The sequence below is a fragment of the Thamnophis sirtalis genome, unplaced genomic scaffold, assembly GCF_051295495.1.
Source record: "Thamnophis sirtalis isolate CommonGarterSnake01/CBP01778 unplaced genomic scaffold, rThaSir2_p1.2 scaffold_3, whole genome shotgun sequence".
Taxonomy (NCBI): Eukaryota; Metazoa; Chordata; class Lepidosauria; order Squamata; family Natricidae; genus Thamnophis; species Thamnophis sirtalis.
Window position 1 is genome coordinate 79431538 of NW_028261383.1, and position 18649 is coordinate 79450186.

The 18649-nt window shown below is 39.5% G+C and overlaps 1 protein-coding gene across 1 annotated transcript in view; it reads left to right on the forward strand.

Annotated features, from left to right (window-relative positions):
• Nucleotides 1-18649, forward strand: part of MST1R (macrophage stimulating 1 receptor) — a 54939-nt gene that overhangs the window by 7952 nt on the left and 28338 nt on the right. Inside the window, exons 3-6 of the mRNA XM_087709276.1 lie at nt 9443-9631; nt 10272-10397; nt 11333-11503; nt 15123-15301. Of these exons, the coding sequence (XP_087565402.1) occupies nt 9443-9631; nt 10272-10397; nt 11333-11503; nt 15123-15301 (665 nt within the window). The remainder of the gene's footprint in view (nt 1-9442; nt 9632-10271; nt 10398-11332; nt 11504-15122; nt 15302-18649) is intronic.

The following is an 18649-nucleotide window of genomic DNA, read 5'->3' on the forward strand; positions in this document are numbered from 1 at the left end:
TCTATGGTGTTGTTTTCTTTCTTGCAAAATATCTTTGCATACATACCTGTGTTGAGGTATGCATTAATAACATATTCTTCATAAAAGCTCTGCTCTTTCAAGTATCAACAGATTTACTATTTTTGAGAACACTGGATTGATAAACTCGAGGGTTCTTTGTTGTTTTCCTGTAACTGTGAATTTATATCTTACTTACATCTTTGTTCTGTTGACAGATACCTTGGAATGCTGATGTTAGTTAGTCTTCTGTAGGAAACAGTGGAAGGACAGAAAATCTACAATGACTGGGGGATTAATTGGCCAGCTATGTTGTATTCAAAAGAGGACAGACTGAGTGTCCTTGGGAGAGCTAAATAAAATGTGCAGGGCTTTCATATGTGCCTTAGCAAAAGTGTTTGTTTATGGTCAAAATACTTATGAGCAATTGTACATTTCGAATAACTATGCTTTTCTATATGCTTCTACAGCCCTTGAGCTATAGGCTTAACTAGGAAATTGATGAAAGCATGTCAGAGTTAGGCAGTGGCAAAGTACTTCCTTGTGTACTGTTGCCAAGACAACTATGTAAACATGTCCTTGAATTCATAGGGAGTAGAGTTTAACCCAAAAACTCTTCCCCTCATCCATTATGCATTTGCATTATATCACATATACTTTAATATCTCAATGAACAGTTTCCTCCATATTAGTGAATCTTAACACGTGCTATTCAGCCCTACAGTGAGAGTTCCTTTGGACATAACCAGGGTTTCTTCCCCTACCCTACCCTTTCCCTGACCACGCTCTTGCTCAACAACTTGTCACAAAACATGGGTAAGATCAAACTGCCTGAATCAGAATATTGTGAAACTCTTCACAGCCTGATTTTCAAAAAGAAGGAAGAAAGCACTTAGTAAAGAGATGGCAGGCACATTTTTATTACTTTGCTCAATTTCCGCTTGTAACCTTCAAGAACAGCAGCAATGGGAAGTTATGCATTCATGAATCTTCCACTGGCCAGTTGACTAATTTGGCAGCTGCCTGACATGGTGAGATAGGACAGCCTGATGTCAAAACATCCAGGAACTAGAGTCTGGGTCAGTATTGGCAGCAGGTGCCGTATTGCAGCTGTTGAGACTTGGCATTTAAGATCAATGCCTTTCTGCATCTACTTATCTACCCTCAATAAATAGAGGGAGAATCCTCCATTTATGTATTCACAGATAATAGCTGTTGTTTGAGCAAGGATTACCCATTTTGTTTCATTCAAAAGATGTATATGTCTGCCTATCTCTAGGTTGCTCACAGCAACAGTAAAGCCGGTAACTGTTAAACAACTATAAAACAGTAAAGCAATCAAATAAAAATAAAAATTCTATGCTTATTCATATTTTCAAAGTGTCCTGCAGAAAGCTCCAGTTGACCTCATTCTAATCTTCCCATTCTATTCTATCCTATTGCAGTGTCTCAGTAAAAAGCCAGATCTTGATGGCGCTCTACATGGGGCTACCCTTGAAAAGCGTTCGGAGACTATAGCTAGTCCAGAATGCAGCCGCGCGAGCGATATTGGGTGTACCGAGATACACCCATATTACACCTATCCTCTGCGAGCTGCACTGGCTGCCAATTGGTCTCTGAACGCAATTCAAGGTGTTGGTCATTACCTTTAAAGCCCTACATGGCTCAGGACCAGCGTATTTGTGAGACCGCCTACTGCCACATACCTCCCAACGGCCGATAAGATCCCACAGAGTGGGCCTCCTTAGGACGCCGTCAGCCGGACAGTGCCGGCTGGCGGGACCTCGGAGGAGAGCCTTCTCTGTGGCTGCTCCAACCCTGTGGAATCAGCTACCCCCAGAGGTCCGGACCTCACCCACCCTCATGGCCTTCAGAAAAGCTGTTAAAACCTGGCTGTTCCGGCAAGCCTGGGGCTGTTGACCTTATTATGTAGGGTCCAGCCCCGATCAGAACGTATGCGTGTTGGTGAATTTTTAAATTATTTTTATTTTGTTTTTGTTTTTATTTTCTTGTTCTTTGTAAGCCGCCCGGAGTCCCCCGGGATTGGGCGACCTATAAATCTAAAAAATTGAATTCTGAAAGGCTTAAAAGGTGGGTATCTATTGAATTGCTGTGGGAAGGTTTCCAGGTAGGGTCAAAAAAAAAGGCACAGAAAAAATACACTTCCAAGGTCTCATTACATAGCAGGATTTCCTGGAAGGAATCTGGGACCGTGCCTAATCTATTCAATTTAGTAGGACAGGCAGATATTTTTAGGGAGAGGCGGTCCTGTAAATAGCCAGATCCCATGCCATGATTCGCAAAAAAAATTGGCATCTGTTTTTATAAATACATCAAAAATGTATTATTCCCAACACTTACTATTCACTGCAGCCATTAGCAAAACTCTTGTGATATATCTTTACTAGTTTGATCAGTCCTCCCCCCTGAGGGAATTGCATAACTGAAGAGGATTTGCCTATATAAATGTATACTGTTAGAGCTGCAAACATTTGCAAATACATGCAAAAACAAAACAGGTTTGGATTTAGTTTTTGAAGGAAGAACAGCAGTGATCTCATATAGGTTTGCAGCATCGTGATTCAAAAGCTCTGATCCTAATAATTGAAATAGATTTTGACAAGACACTAAGAAACAACCTATTTCAACTGATAACACCCGAAACCAAGATTTAGAAGCATCCAGTAGGATAGGCAAAAGATACAGTAAAGGGCAACAAACGTTATCAAGTAACTGAAACAGCATCTTTCTAGGAAAACCTCAGAAACCTAAAAGTAGAAAATGTGATGTATTGTAGAAGGGCCAAAAGGGAAACCGGTAGAGACTGAACTCTCAGCGTGCTAAGCCAGTGTCAATCATGGTTTGATGAGAAAGCTTCATCAAATGTAGCTATGCACTACATGTCATCCAAGCCCTGAGTTTTCCGGGAATAGGGCGGTATATAAGCCAAATAAATAAATCAAATAAATCAAGCCCGTACAAGGAAAACATCATCCAGCTTAGCACAAAGTGTGAATGAGGCTCCAAAATAACAAGAATCATGTAAATGTCTGTCTAATTTAAAAAAAGGAGAGTAGGGCATAAGCCAGATTGTGGGTAAAGAAATGCAGCAGCAAATTTTACAAGGGAGGAGAAAAAAAAGATGTCTAGCTGCATGAATGTGAAGAGTCGGGAAAGCTGGTTACAAGATAAGTTATTCTGCAGGAAGAATAAGAGCATGATATATCCTCTTTGACCCACCCTATTCCTTTCGCCTTCATGGTTACAGCTGCCATTCTGAGATGCAAAACTCATGTTGCGACATGTGCTGAAGTAACCCTGGAATAGAACCCCAAGGCCTTCAGTAAGGGTGATCTTTAGAGGGAAGTCTCTCTCTCTCTCTCTCTCTCTCTCTCTCTCTCCCTCTCTCTCTCTCTCTCTCTCTCTGTCTCTCTGTCTCTCTGTCTCTCTGTCTCTCTGTCTCTCTGTCTCTCTGTCTCTCTGTCTCTGTCTCGTTTCTTCTTTAGGCCCACATTTCCTTTTTTCCTTTCTGGAGGACAGAGAGCCATTAGGGAAGCTGAGGGGCCCTTTCTTTGCCAGGGTCAGAGTCCCTGTTTCTTTTGTAGAGTCCAGATTGCCAAGCAGACGTTTGCCGACCCTTATATTTTGAAGAAATTATCGAGGAAGAGCGAGATTTCTGGCTCCTCCTTTGAGCTGCCTCTCCCAGGCAATCAATTCTGAGTCATTAGAATTGGTAACAGAAGGGGAAAAAAAAACCCAGAAGGCTTATAAGTGGGTGTGAAACAAATCAAAGAACGATTCAGAGCACATACCTTTCCAGAGGCCAAAGGAAAAGGTGAGGCCATTGAGTCAACAGAGCTGGGCTACTAACTAAAGGCTGCATGGCCAAAGGTAACTTCACCTTCTCCTTCTGAGCACTTAGGTGAAATGGTTTCTAGGAAAGGATACTCTAAGACCGTGATGGCAAAGCTATGGCACACATGCCAGAGGTGGCACACAAAGCACATTCTGTGGGCACGCGTGCTGTTGTCAGCTGCTCTTCTGGTTTCCGGTGGGCACATGCACGCTGCCCAGCTTGCCTTCGAGTGTGCTGGAGCGCTGGAAACCCAAAGACCAACTGGCCGGTGTGCATGCACACACCGGAAACCAGAAGAGCAGCTGGCTCTTTGCACATGTGCACACACATTCTACTTTGGGCACTCTGTGCCGAAAAGTTTCCCCATCACTGCTCTAAGAAATGCATTCAGAAAGCCAAGTTTTTTACAAATAACTTTCTTCTACAGGTTGTCCTCGACTTACAAACACAGTTGAGGCCAATTTTTTTGTTGCTAAGTGAAACATTTGCTAAGTGAATTTTGCCCCATTTTACGACTTTTCATGCCACAGTTGTTAACTGAATCACTGCGGTTGTTAAGTTAGTAACACGGTTGTTATGTGCATGTGGCTTCCTCATTGACTTTGTAAGAAGGTCACAAAAGGTGATCACATGATCCCGGGACACTGCAACCGTCATAAATATGAGTCAGTTGCCAAGCAGCTGAACTTTGATCACATGACTATGGGAATGCTGCAACAGTTGTAAGTGTGAAAAACGGTCATAATTCATTTTTTTCAGTGCCATTGTAACTTTGAACAGTCACTAAATAAACTGTAGGAAAGTCGAGGACTACCTGTATAATACTTTTACAAGACAACCTTATCAAAACATCAAATTATTCACATAATTTTAGTCATTTTTAATGTGGCTGCCTCAGAGTGACCTAATGCTATATCTACATACTGTAATGAGGTGAGCTATTAGAGTAAATATTGAAAGATCTTCATCCTGAAATGATTCCATTATATGAAACTGATATAATTTGTTGTAATATTGGTTCCACCACAAAACCGCGGAGGACAAAATCGCACTCGACGAAAGCGCGCATTTGACGTCATCACAGCGCGACGAAAACATCGCGCTGTGATCGAAAAATGTAAAAATAAAGCGAAAATCTTACCCTAACCCCCCCAAACCTAACCCTAACCCTAACCCTAACCCTAAACCTAACCCTTAACCTAACCCTAAATCTAACCTTAAACGTAACCCTTAACCTAACGCTAAACCTAACGCTAGCCCTTAACCTAACGCTAAACGTAACCCTAACGCTCTAAACCTAACCCTAACCCTTAACCTAACCCTAAACCTAAACCTAACCCTTACCTTTATGTGAATCGGCTTGCTTTAATTTTAATTTTATTTCAATTTTTAATTTTTTTCGTCGCGCTGTGATGACGTCAAATGCGCGCTTTCGTCGAGCGTGATTTTGTCCTCCGCGGTTTTGACGGGTCACGGTAATATTGGATGCAAAAGCCAAAAAGCTTTTCTTGCCTATGGTTTTGTCCAAAGCACAGCTTTTTTTTAAAAAAAGGAAAATAAAATTAGATGAACAGGAGGGAACCTTTCTTATTCTACTGTGAGGAAAAACAGGGATGAAAGAGTAGTAGCTCTGACAAATTAGGGACTTTTTTTGCAGATCATGTGAAAAGTTATGTCCACCTACTCAATGATTCAGCCATAACTGAAAATTCTGGTGAGATAATTATGAATACGTTCCAACAAGCCTTGGAGCAGTAGACATTCCATCTCCTTTATTCATCCTCCGATGTACAAGAAGTTGGAGGCATTTGGGTCTTTTCCCACAACAGATCATGGTTTGGGGAAACCTGGGTCTAAAGAAACCATGGTTTATATAGCCCCGGCTTAAATTACTCATGCCAATATTTGTGCACCGTGAAGATCTGTGCTTAATTTAAATTCAGTAGCGGATGCTTTTAGAATTCATTTTATGAGTCTGAAACAGGAGGACTTGATGGCTGGAACAGGAATGTCAAAACCCCAGAGGTTTGCCTCAGCTATTTCCTATACTAGGAAACAGTGGCTTTTGTTACGTTTGCATAATGGTCTTCATGAGATACTTTTGCAGTTTCTGTTTTTCATTAACACAGCGCCATATCTTATTTGTCATTTATCTGCTCTGTACTGGGTACTTCTCTCTTTACTGGATGGCTGAACTTTTCACCTTCTCCAGGTTGGATATGCAGTATTACTGTTGATCCTTGTATCTCATAAATCTGAATAAAATTCCAGATATCTTTTCCGTTTCATAATAGAACCTTGCATAACTTTTTCTTTTACTTTTAAGATTTGCATAGTGGGCATCTAGTAACTGCCTGATCTCTTGTTGATGTGCTTAAAGGTTTAAAGGCAGGCCCGGTGCTAAAATAAGCTGGGTTGCCTGCATCTGGTAATTTTTTTTGTGTGTGCTAGAAATGACGAATATTAATCTGGGAATAAAGTGGAAGGCTGAAATTATGCTTTGGCTGCATAAGAAAATGCACAATGAAGAAAATGTCCCTGGGACGCGATTAGCAGAATTTTTGGAACTGTTGACTGGATAAGTAGGAAAAAATGTTTGCAGAACAAATACTTTGGCACAAACCTGCTAAAGTTACTAAACCCGAACACCAGATTGTATATTTCAAGGAAATCTGTAGCACCACTGCTTTTGTGAGAAATAACAACCAACAATCCGCTTGCCTGAATGTACAAAGTTTGTGAATATTAGGATAGGAATCTTTTTTTTCAGAGTTGAACAATCAGGAGAATCAGTACACCTAGTAATCAAGAACATTTCACAAGCAAGGCAAAAAAAAAATTTCAATCTGCTTGGTTAGTTTTCTACCAAGTACTTTTCTTAAAAAGTGAAAGGAAGAGGAAGCAGGAGTTGTCACAGGAAATATAAATTAACTGACTGTAACTGGTCACTGGGGATATTTGATCAGTGCAGCTTATATAGAAGTTTCCATGAGGCATCACAGCTTTGGCAGCCACTTAAAGCGAGGGGGGACGACGATGACCCAATTTCTACAGAGAAATTATTTGGGCAGATGTAGGTCCCAAAGAGGGGAATTCACAGAAGTTATAGGTATCGTTGATGATCTCATCAACCTCTCCCAGGTGATTCCTTCAGTATTGTTTAGAATAAGTCTGAGTCATAGAAGAGTCAGTCTGGGGCATTGCTTCAGGCAGACTGTGAACTGGCTATGCTTGGCGTGTTCTTTGATCAGAGAGAGTATAACAAGGCTTTCTTTCATGTAGTTGATTTCAGTAACTTCAGACACTGGTTGCTTTCTCACAATTGTGCTAAGCCTTGCTGTATTTCTTTGGTGATTTGGAATTGATTTAGCATGCTGTGTGAGCCCACTCAATATGATTTGATACGATCAGGATTTGTGACTTAATAGGTTATGTGAACTTAAGCTGAGCAGTTATTAAACCAAATTGGTGGTTAGCACAATAAATGAAGGACATTTAACAGTCGAGCTACCAGGCTATAGTAAACAGAGCAATTTCCCACACCTTTGGGTGCATGAATGTGCGACAACTTTTTAGATTGTAAATCTAAGAGCAGAGACTGTTTTTTTAATTGCTCTGTAGGATATACTTCCTGAGATAAGGGTTAAACGAAGCCACAAGCAAGTTTAAAAAAATGAGTAATTAGTGGCAGTCCAGTCCAAATGCCAATGAACTTCAACTTCCAATTATTTCATCCAGCATTACCATATTAAAGATACTGTCATGCTCATCTGAAAAGTGACAGTTTCTTCATTTGTCAACATTTTTGACCTATAAGGATAGCAAAATGCAAAGTTATTTTTGAAATGTTTTCAGGACATTTAAGCTATTGATTAATATATATATATATATATATATTCTGTAGCCCCTAATCCGGAAGCGGCATTAGTGATAGAACATTGGCAATAGAATGAGCAGTATTGCAAATGCAAAATTAGCATTTCCAGTGCACAAAAATAAGACTTAAATCAGAAGTTTAATATTTAACCAAAAAAATCAATGTTTTGGTCATTTTTTCATGTTCCTACACAAAAATGTATACAAAGCTATTTTTTTGCTAGAGCTGCATATTTGCTTTTTAAATACTCTGGACCTTTACCTTGGGAATGTTTGATTTCCAGATATCTTTATAATTTTGCTTGTACTTGCTCATTTTCAACACATGGTATATTTGATTCACTTTTTTTACCAGACCATATAAAATCAAAATGGATAATGCTTTGGTCATATTTCTGTTTTTTCTGCTTGAACATCTTTTCTAGAATGCATTTAGCTTTTACTATTTTTCACTGGGGGGCGGGAGAATTCTGTCTGCAGTTGTACCAGTTTTAATGATTCATGTCTAAATATTTTTAGTTCTAATAAAAAACACCCAAAATATTAATAATACAAACACATATGATAACAGATATAAATATGGGAAAGGTGTTGTTGATAGCATGATTTTTTTCCCCATTATGAATGCCTGGCTGAAGCCACTTTAGCCCAGCTTAGTTATATTTGCCTTCCTGCGTACTGTAAGCAAAATTCTTGTGTATATTTACTTCAAAGAAATTTCCACTCCAAAGAATTTAGAGGCCCATATGCACTGTAGCCACGCAGTGCAGTTCTACATTTCTTTATTAATTCCTACCCAGCTCAATAGAACTAAATAGATTAACGCAGGATGCCATCTTGATAATTAAGGAGACCTTTTAGGGATGTGCACATGTATTCATACAAAGCATAAAGTACAATGTAGAATGCAGAAAGGCATAGAGGACTTCATCATGACTGCTTTTGTATTGCTAAGCAAGTTAGAAACTCCTAACAGATTTGTAGCTCTTTCTGCTTTCAAGTCCTTCAGCTGCTTTTTGGAAAGCATGGGCTACCTGGGGAGATGTTTGTTAAAATTGGGGGGTAGGCAGGAAGATGACTTTTGGGTGTGTGCAGTGGACTTGGGATGAGAACTGCAGGGACTTGCCTGGGCAGTCTCCAAGAATCAAACATAATTGAACAGAAGAAAATAAGATCTTGGGAAGATAAGTTTTGACTGATCGTTAGAGAGAACTGGCCAGTACCTCTTGTATGGACTGCTTGCAAAGGCCGATTATGTAGAGACAGTGAAATGGGAAGAGCGATATTGAGGTAGGAACAGATGACTGACTGTGTATCCAAGGCTGGTACATTTTAAGTTGTTTTTAGTCTCTCATAGAAACTGTTCAAGTGATTGTGAAAACCTGTGCTTCCACAAAATCGAATTTGAAAAAATACAGACTTGATCTTTATTACTTCCTCACTGGTATAGCCTTCCGGAATAATTAGAATTTCAAGTGCTTATACCTTCTCTGGCCTTTACAGAAATGGCACTGGAGTATAATAGATAAAATTGGGACTCCCAACAGATAAAATGTTCAGTATTTCATATTCAGAAGGTATCCTTTCACATAAGACCCTGATTCTCATACCCTCTTCTATACAAAACCAACATTGCATGAGCTAATGGTTTTTTTGAACTCTTGGTGTCCTTTCTTTGGTGTTTGAACTCTTTTCTTATCTTTGTCATGACAGATGAATCTCTCAGACCCAGTGGTGGACGTCAGCTGTTTGAAAAAACCTACTTTTATTGCTATGGATGGTTTCAAATTGGACCTTCTGCAAGGACATATGTCTGATGTATTGCTGACCTCTATCTTTGTAACTGCAATAGGGGAACTTACTGTGGCACATTTGGGCACATCTGAAGGGCGTGTTTTACAGGTTAGTTAATGTTATAGCTCTTTGCCATATACAATGAATCTAACTCAAATGTTTACATTAGAAGTACACAATCTAAAATTTCCAGGTTGCATATGTCAGCTCCTTGATCCTAGCTTGTGGTCCCTGTAGCCTTTTCAGAAGTTGCTATTGAATTGGATTCTTCATGGATTCTTCTAAATTAACAAGAGCAGTTAAACTTATATACCGCTTCATAGGGATTTCAGACCTCTCTAAGTGGTTTACAGAGTCAGCATATTGCCCCCAACAACAATCCCGGTCCTCATTTTACCCACCTCAGAAGGATGGAAGGCTGAATCAACCCTGAGCCGGTGAGATTTGAACAGCCGAACTGCAGAACTGCAGTCAGCTGAAGTAGCCTGCAGTGCTGCATTTAACCACTGTGCCACCTCGGTTCTTATTATTATTAAAAGCATGGAAAATGGTGGTTAGCAATTAAACTGGAGTTGTTGGAAATCAGATTCGTAGTGACAGGAATAACTATATTTTCAATTTCTCATGCTTCTGAGCAGAGACCATAGATAAATGTGGAAATGTAGTCACAACATTCTTTTATAATCACAATCTCTAATGGACAATTCTTGATGGGAATTTCTGTGTGTGCATATGTGTGTATTCCTAGATGGTTCTTGATGGCTCCAGTTTCTACAAGGCTGAAATGGCCAACTTCTCTTTGGGAGAGAAACTGCCAGTGCTGAGAGAAATTGGCAAGCTGCATCACTCTTTGTTCTTTGCCACAGGAAATGAGGTGAGGCATGTTGAGTTCTCAAGGGAGGCTGAGTCTTTTGGCCTGAGACATACCATGTAAGATTATTGATCCTTTTATTTCTGGGAGGAGGAGGATTTTTCAGAAGATGCATTGATTTTACATTGCAAGCAAACCTCAAAGGCTGTTGGTGTCTAGATTCAGTGCCTAATATGTAAGTTCAGCAAAACGTATTGACAGAAGATTTACTGTATTAGTTCAGAATGCTTCCTGAATCTACTCTAAATTTTTCTCGTTGCTGTTGTTGTTGCCCTGCTTAATGTGAGCTTTTCTGAAAAAGAAGGACCTTGTTTGTTACATTAAGGTAGAAGGTGTCTTCCACCTCAGGATCATAGTGATTGAATTTGCACATGCTAAACTGGGATGAAGTTCATCTAGTTAAAGAAAGGATGGAACATCCCAGAGAATTCCAGAATGTTCCATTTTCCATCAAGTCATGCTGAACCTCCTTCCAAACTAGCCGTTCTAGAAGTAGATTGGAAGTTTCTGGAAATAAATCTTCTGAACTGGGAGTGGCACAAGATGATGAAGTGTTTCTCTAGTCCCAAAACAGATCAGTTTAATACATTTCCATTATAGATCTACTGCCAATTAATTTTTGAGCCATGTTCTGGGTAGAATTATAGCAAACCCATGACCAATTTTTCTGAAGCCTGGTCTATTTTGAGCCAGTGTCTCTGCTGTTTTGATTCAAGCTATAGGCAGAGAGTATGCCAGATATATATATTTGAGGCATGCCTTTGTGGAAGTAAATTATATTTACATTTTAAATATGTTTTTCTGCTATAAAACATTCTAAGATAATGGCTGATGGAAGATATAAAAACATTTTCATAGATTGGGGCATTAGCCCCAGATAGGGCTGTGGGAAAGATATTAATCCTTTTGTCGCTTATCTTTTTTGGTTAATTTTGCAGATATTCCAGGTAAACCAAACTGGTCCAGGCTGCCTCCACTTCGTAACATGCCTCAGCTGCTTGAAAGCAGAGCGTTTCATGCAATGTGGCTGGTGTGGAGATTCATGTACTCGTCAGGGAGAATGCAAGAAACAGTGGAACCAAGAGAGTTGCTCTCCAGTCATCACTGATGTATGCAATTTTCTCACTATATGATATTGGCCAATAATATGCCAATAGAGTGACTAGTACCCATTACAGCCATGTTTAATGAAGCCATTTGGTATTGGGTATTTATTTCAATTTACTTTCCTTGTTAAATGTCTGTTTCAATATTTTTGTTAAATGGTCTTTTTAAAGTCATAGAACACATCCCGAGAGCTGTAATGGATGTGTTTTTGGATAAATGCTTTCCTTTTGAACTTCATGGCTAAAATATTGGATTATTTCCTTTTCTTCTTTCTCCTTGGGATTCACATCATAAAGAACCTTTATCTTCCTTCTGTATTTCATCCACTTTCGCTTCTGCTAAACATTGTAGGGAACATTGTAGATCTTCCGTAACTTTGTCAAAGGAGAGAATTTATTTTTCTAAATATAAGGTACAAAATAAATAATGTGTAATTGTAATTGTAATTGTAAAGTTTATTTATAGGCTGCCCTTTTCCCTGAGGGGACTCAGGGCGGCTTACAACTTACAGTGTCAGATGTAAGTGACCAAATCCACATGTGTAGAGTTGAAGGTAACTCCTTTATTATGTTCTGCCTGTAATATAGGAGTTAGCTTGAAATCTATGTGGATGGATATGATCACTTTAGTCTAGGGTGACATTAGTCTCCCTACAGTCTAGACTGTTTACCTTCCATTAGGAACAGATAGATATGGTTCCATGGAGTTTGGTGGAGGGGTGAGTAGTCAGTCCTGGATCTCTTGCGGCTGTGCAATGACTCAAGATTAATTCCCTGCTTGATCCTTCCTTCTTGTTTGGCTGGGCATTTCCCAACAGAAAGGTATGAAATCCAATGTAATGGACTGTATATTAATATAAGGTATACAAATTCATAAGCTTAGTACAAATTAAGATGTTCTTAAGCTCATGAACATACAACAAAACCAATCCAGGTTCTGCCCACCTTTGACCAGCCTCTGGAATGTTCATACCGTGTTTCCCCAAAAATAAGACAGGGTCTTATTTTCTTTTGACCCCTGAAATAAGCACTTGGCCTTATTTTTGGGGAGGTCTTATTATTTTTGAGGTGCAGGAGGAGGCGAGTTTGGTCACTTCATGGCTGCTGCTGTATTGCAATATTTTCAGGGAGGGCTTATTTTTGGTGGGAAAGGCTTATTTTAGTGCATGCACTCAAAAGCCCAATTGGGCTTTTTATCCAGGGATGTCTTATTTTCAGGGAAACGGTAGGTAGGAGATGGAGACATAATATAACATAATTTGGGAGTACTCTGCCAACAGCCTGAAGACAACATTGATCTCTTGAACTCCTGACAGAGTTGTCCTCCATGCATTTATCTAATTCCTTTCAAAGTTAGTAGCCATCCCGATGTGTTGTGGAAAAATAATTATGCACGACCTGGGGAAAAAAACCACCTTTTCATGTTTATTCTGAATCTTCTTATCAATTTCACTGGTCTTAATGTTTTAAGGAGTGTATAATTTCAGGCATGTTTCCACTCAGTCCAGATTCCAAAGAATCCCAAACCCTCTAATCTCTCCTCTTAAGACAGACATCATTCTGATTGCTCTCTTCTGCACATTTTCCAGCTCCTTTGCAATGTTTCTCAACAACTACCACTGAAACTGTATACAGTATCTCTGATATAAGCATACCATAGATTTGTATAAGGCCATGACGGTGCTGACTTTTCTTTTCTCAAACTTTTTTTTCTAACAATTAGAGATGTGAAATTTGTTCTTTTTATAACTGCTGCACATGAAATTGACAAAATCCACTTTGACTTCCAAAATCCTTTTCCTGGGTATTTACAGACCCTTCAGTTTCCATCAGTTCATTTGTGAAATCAGCATTCTTTGTGCTAGCTTAAATGGAACCTTCCATATATTTTTCTTAATTGGATGTGTTCTTTGACATTTGAATAATATATTTTCGTCTACAAACTTGGCCAGCTCTCTGCTTATCCTGAAGTTACATTCATAATCTTTACATCTTTTAGAAACTTGTATGAGTTGCCTATTACATAAGAAATAATCATCGCTGCCAATGGATTGCAGTCATAAAAACGAATGACTGTTGGTGTTGACTTTTTCTTGGCAGGCAATAGGAACTTATAATTGTTCTCTTAGTTGCTGTCTTTCCAAGTGCAAAAAAAATATATTAGGGCTTAGTAGCTATTTGAAACTAGGCGATCTTCATTTCAAAAAGCTTTGCACCAATGGAGAGGTACTGTGCACCAAAAGATTGTTGCATGGATACAGCTTTTACTAGTCAGTTACAAGTAGCTTTTCTGTAGCTTTATCTGTTTGTACCACTAGTCGAAGTCTGCAGTAAGATGAGTTAATATTTAGCCAAACAAATTCTAATCAAGTAAACTTTCACCTTCACATACCATATACAGTAACCGCGAAGGGCCCATTAGCTAAATTATTTAAACTATGCAATAGAGGAAACCACTGAAATGTCTGGATCGCTCGTATATTTCTTAAAGTAGAATGATAAAAAGAAAACTATTTTATGATTTGTACTTTCTTTCCTTTGTACAGCTAACCTTTTTATATAAAAGTAAAGACAAAGAGTGTTTTATCTGGGACCAAATTTTAGTTGTGAATTTTATTTAGAATAGAATAGAATAGCAAAGCACAGCACAGCACAGCATAGCATAGCATAGGTTGGAAGGGACCTTGGAGGTCATCTAGTCCAACCCACTGCTTAGGCAGGATACCCTATACCACTTCAGACAAATGTTTATCCAATCTCTTCTTTAAAACTTCCAGTGTTGGAGAATTCACAACTTCTGGAGGCAAGCTGTTCTGCTGATTAATTGTTCTAACTGTCAGGAAATTGCTTCTTAGTTCTAGGTTGAACATAGCAATAGAATTCAAATTCAGGTGGGGCTATGTTGATACTCACGCATGCGCAGCAGTCTGGGCAGGAGAGAAACGTCTGTTTAAAGTCTGTTCCGTGACTAATTGGAAGTTCCTTTGCATAATCATTTCTTCCTGATTTGACCTGCAGCAGCGTTGATACTAGCCTGTTTTTAAAAATACATAGTTGTCACTAAGGCGATCTGGGATATGGCCTCAGGTCACAATTTTTATTTGCACCAACTTGAATCTTTCTGGTTTTGTTTCACTAATACAAGCTTACCCCATTGCAAGTGATAACGACAGTTTCTTCCAATGAATTGCATCATAGTGCAGCTTTCGCAACAACTGGATAGACAGGGTATATGGAGAAAGTTTGTCATTTCTCCTGGACATTCTCTCTGTGCAGCAATATGCCTGCCCTTTTGACTGCTGCTTCTAACTGAGTTTGAGGCATAATATTTCACATTTCAGCAGGAGATAGTGAGATTGTAGGGCTGTTTCTGCTCTGGTCATTGACAATGATCAGAGCTGAAGCAGACCAGGGAGGACAATTAACCAGTGGAACAGCTTGCCTCCAGAAGTTGTGGGTGCTTCATAACTGGAGATGTTTAAGAAGAGACTGGACAGTAACTTGTCCGAAATGGTATAGGATCTCCTGCTTGAGCAGGGGGCTGGACTAGAAGACCTCCAAGGTCCCTTCCAGCTCTGTTCTGATTCTGAATCTTGATGATAATTATTATCTGCTTTCCCAGTTTCATCCCAGAAACGCACCTCTGCATGGTAGCACCAAGCTGACTCTCTGCGGCAGGGGGTTTCAGTCTCGTCCATATTTCTCTGGCACTGCTGGCTCGCACTCAGGCCCTGGGGACTACTTGATTACAGTTGGAGAGAGGACCTGCTGGGTGCTATTTGAAGAGAGCTTAGCAAACCGGTAAGAAGAAAATCTGCCTCCCTTCTTTCTCCCCACTTTGTTTCTGCCTAACTCTGTCCCATGCATAGGCTTGTGCATCAACATTCACAAAAGAATTTTCTTCAAATTAACTTCATGCATACATACATGGGTAAGGGGAGGGAGATAAAACATGGAGCTGGGCATTGTTTGCCAATTATGCAACTTCTTCGCTTGGCAGGAGGGAAAATGAATGCAGGGAATCCACATTTCCCTTTTCTAAAAATTTCTACATCATTTCCCCAAGGAGCATCTGTCATAGGCCTTGTCAGTGGGCCAGAGTAGAGTTTGGTAGCATGGCATCCATCACAAGCCATAATGAGGTCATAATGACAACATGGGCATAGTGACGTCAAATGACACAGTTGTGTGCTTTCATCTTGATGGCTGATGCTAGTGCGAAAGTTGCACCATTTGCGTGATGGGGTTAAGTGTGTCATCACTGGCTTTTCCTTGCCTCCCTTGTGGACACCCGGGCTCAGCGGTCAGAGCAGAGCAACTTGGGCCATAATATGTATCTGCTACCATGTTACCATGGCTATGAGAAGTCTGCCGTATTTCCGTTGACAAAATAAAGCCCAAATAAAGCCCCTGGATTCTCTGCCAAAGGACAGGTGCTGGAAGAGGCAGCAGATCTGTGCAGATCTGCCCTGGAGGTGTGAGTCTGTCTTTTCACTCATTATGACAATTTTGCAGCCACTCAGTTTTAATGGGCTTTTATTGGGTCTGTGTTGTTTTCTTCATAATTCCCCAAGCACCATTAGATAGGAAGTACAGTATAAATAAAACATAACTGATGTTTTAAAAAAATGTATCCATCTAAAACATGCAGGATCTCACTGAGTGCACTGAAGAGTACTATATTCTATATACTATATTCAAGAGAATGTTTTAAAGTTTCAAAGTTTAATAAATTTAATAAATAAATTTAATAAATCAATGTGATATAGCAATAGCAATAGAACTTAGACTTATATACTACTTCGTAGTGCTTTACAGCCCTCTCTAAGCAGTTTACAGAGTCAGCATATCGCCCCCAACAATCTGGGACGCTCATTTTACAGACCTTGGAAGGATGAAAGGCTGAGTCAACCCTGAGCCAGTGAGACTTGAACTACTGAAGGCAATCAGAAAAATTAGCCTGTAGTACTGCATTCTAACCACTGCACCACCACGGCTCATATACCCCACAGTATAGTCATTGAAGATGTCCAACTAGTACCCGGGAAACCCAGGTTTCAACCCCTCCCCCTTCAGCCCTGGAAGTTTATTGGGAAAATTCGGACCAGTCATTCCCAGCCCAGCCTATCTCCTGTTCCTTTTGCTGAGGGAGAAAATGGAAGGAGGAACATTGCATACAGCTCCCTTCAGTCAGCGAAGTCTTGCATCTTTTCCTTTTGGTCCTAACCCCTTTCTTCTTGTTGTCTCTTCCAGCACATCTGTATTCTTTCAGTTACAAAGCAAAACATTTCAAAATAATAAATATGTGCACTTTTTAAAACAAGTCTGCATTTTTGCTCATTTTTATCTGTTTATGTGCACATATACAAAAGGCAAGATTGAGATTAGGAAAAGGAATTTTCTGGAATTCATTCTCTTAAATATTTCTGCCTGGGAGAAGTTATGAGTTGAAGTCGCAAGCGGTGCCAGAGCAGCCTTATAGTCCTCATGTGGAAATCAGGCCAGGAGACATTTCTGTGGGTCAGAGGTTACACACTGACAATTTTCCCAGAGCAGAAATGAGTAGCAGTTTTTACTGTTTGCTAAAAGTGCAAAGAATTATTAGAGGTGACCCTCTATAACACAGTGCATTTTCACCAGAGTAAGTGTTGACCTGCAATATAAAAAAAAAAACAGAATAAAACACGAAACCAATGATGAGGCAGACTTGTATACCTTCTTTCAAAAGGGATAACATGAACCTAAGTATAATATGTAGAGTTGTAGTGGGTGGATCCATAGCTTTGAGGTTGTGGGCAAGTTTGATATGTGAAACCATTGTCAGCCAGAATTTATAATGATTACATGGAACAATAGACTTTTCAAAGAAAGAATAGCTTACAACCACCATGCTCTGCTGCAGGCTGTTGAGTTTTCTACATCCAGCATTGATCACGCATGCTTTACAAACTTTGAATTGGTCAACTGCCTTATATAATCAACAAACAACCCTACCGATTATTTACAAATTTGAGAATCCCTATTATATCGGTGCTGGAATGGAAGCTCATCACTACTATTGCCACTGTGGTCCTTTGTTTTTCACTGGAAAAGATGGAAACTGTGTCAATTGTAGAACATTGGAGACCTAGACCTGAAGATGGGACTATTTCAGAAATCTCACCATCTGCTAGTGTGAATCTAAATCCTTTACTGTGAAAATTTATTTCCAACTTTTAGAAATTTCCAACTGAAAGGTGCCTAATGTCATTTAATCTCTAAAGCTAAATGGATCTACAGCTTGTTAAGTTGTTGAAGAGAAACATTTTTGGCAATTCCAAGCATACTTTTCAGATTCATACTCTTCGTGACACTGAACAGTCTAACGTTTGCAGGACATCAATCAAGCGTTCTCAGCCAACCTTATGGCATCCTGAGCATACAAAAATACATACACATTCACATTATTGATACTGCCACAAGAATTCCTTATCTGATAGGGGTCCTTGGACAAAGACCCCTTAGTACTTACCTCAAGCTGACAGTAACATGAAATAGGAGAGTCATGTTGGCATAGATATTGCCCAGATTAACAAAATCTATTTCAGATTTTGAGGAACCAGGACAATTTGATAATAACCGGGCTCCTGAAACAAACCATGCCTGGTTGAGGCAGGAGAATCAATGGAATTAATGGAATGCTAGTACAAAGCAGACCTAATGAGAGGGGATATATGAAATGTATATGAGAACTATGGAATGTCATTATGAGCCTCTCTATTACAGAGCAGAGCTGCTGATATGAGGCATAGGGTCATGGACCCCAGCCATCCCATTATGTTATTTAATAGGGTATTTTCTCCTAGACTGCATTATTTTAGTATGATGTTGTCCAAAGCACCTATTACTTTTGGTACTATCCTTACTTTCTTTTTCCACAGTCATTCTGTTTCTGTTTTCAGGTCTTAGTATTTTGTGGTTTTTCTCTAATTTTTTTTTGTTTTCTATTCTTCTGTCTCCAGGCATTGCAACATCTACTATCTAGATTTTTTTGTCTTTCTTATCAATACTACACCTGGGGTGTTGCTACATCTGAGGTGTTATGTGGCAGATACTCCTCTGTTTGAATGCTAAACACCCAGAGCTCTTTTGCTTCTTCATTTTCTATTA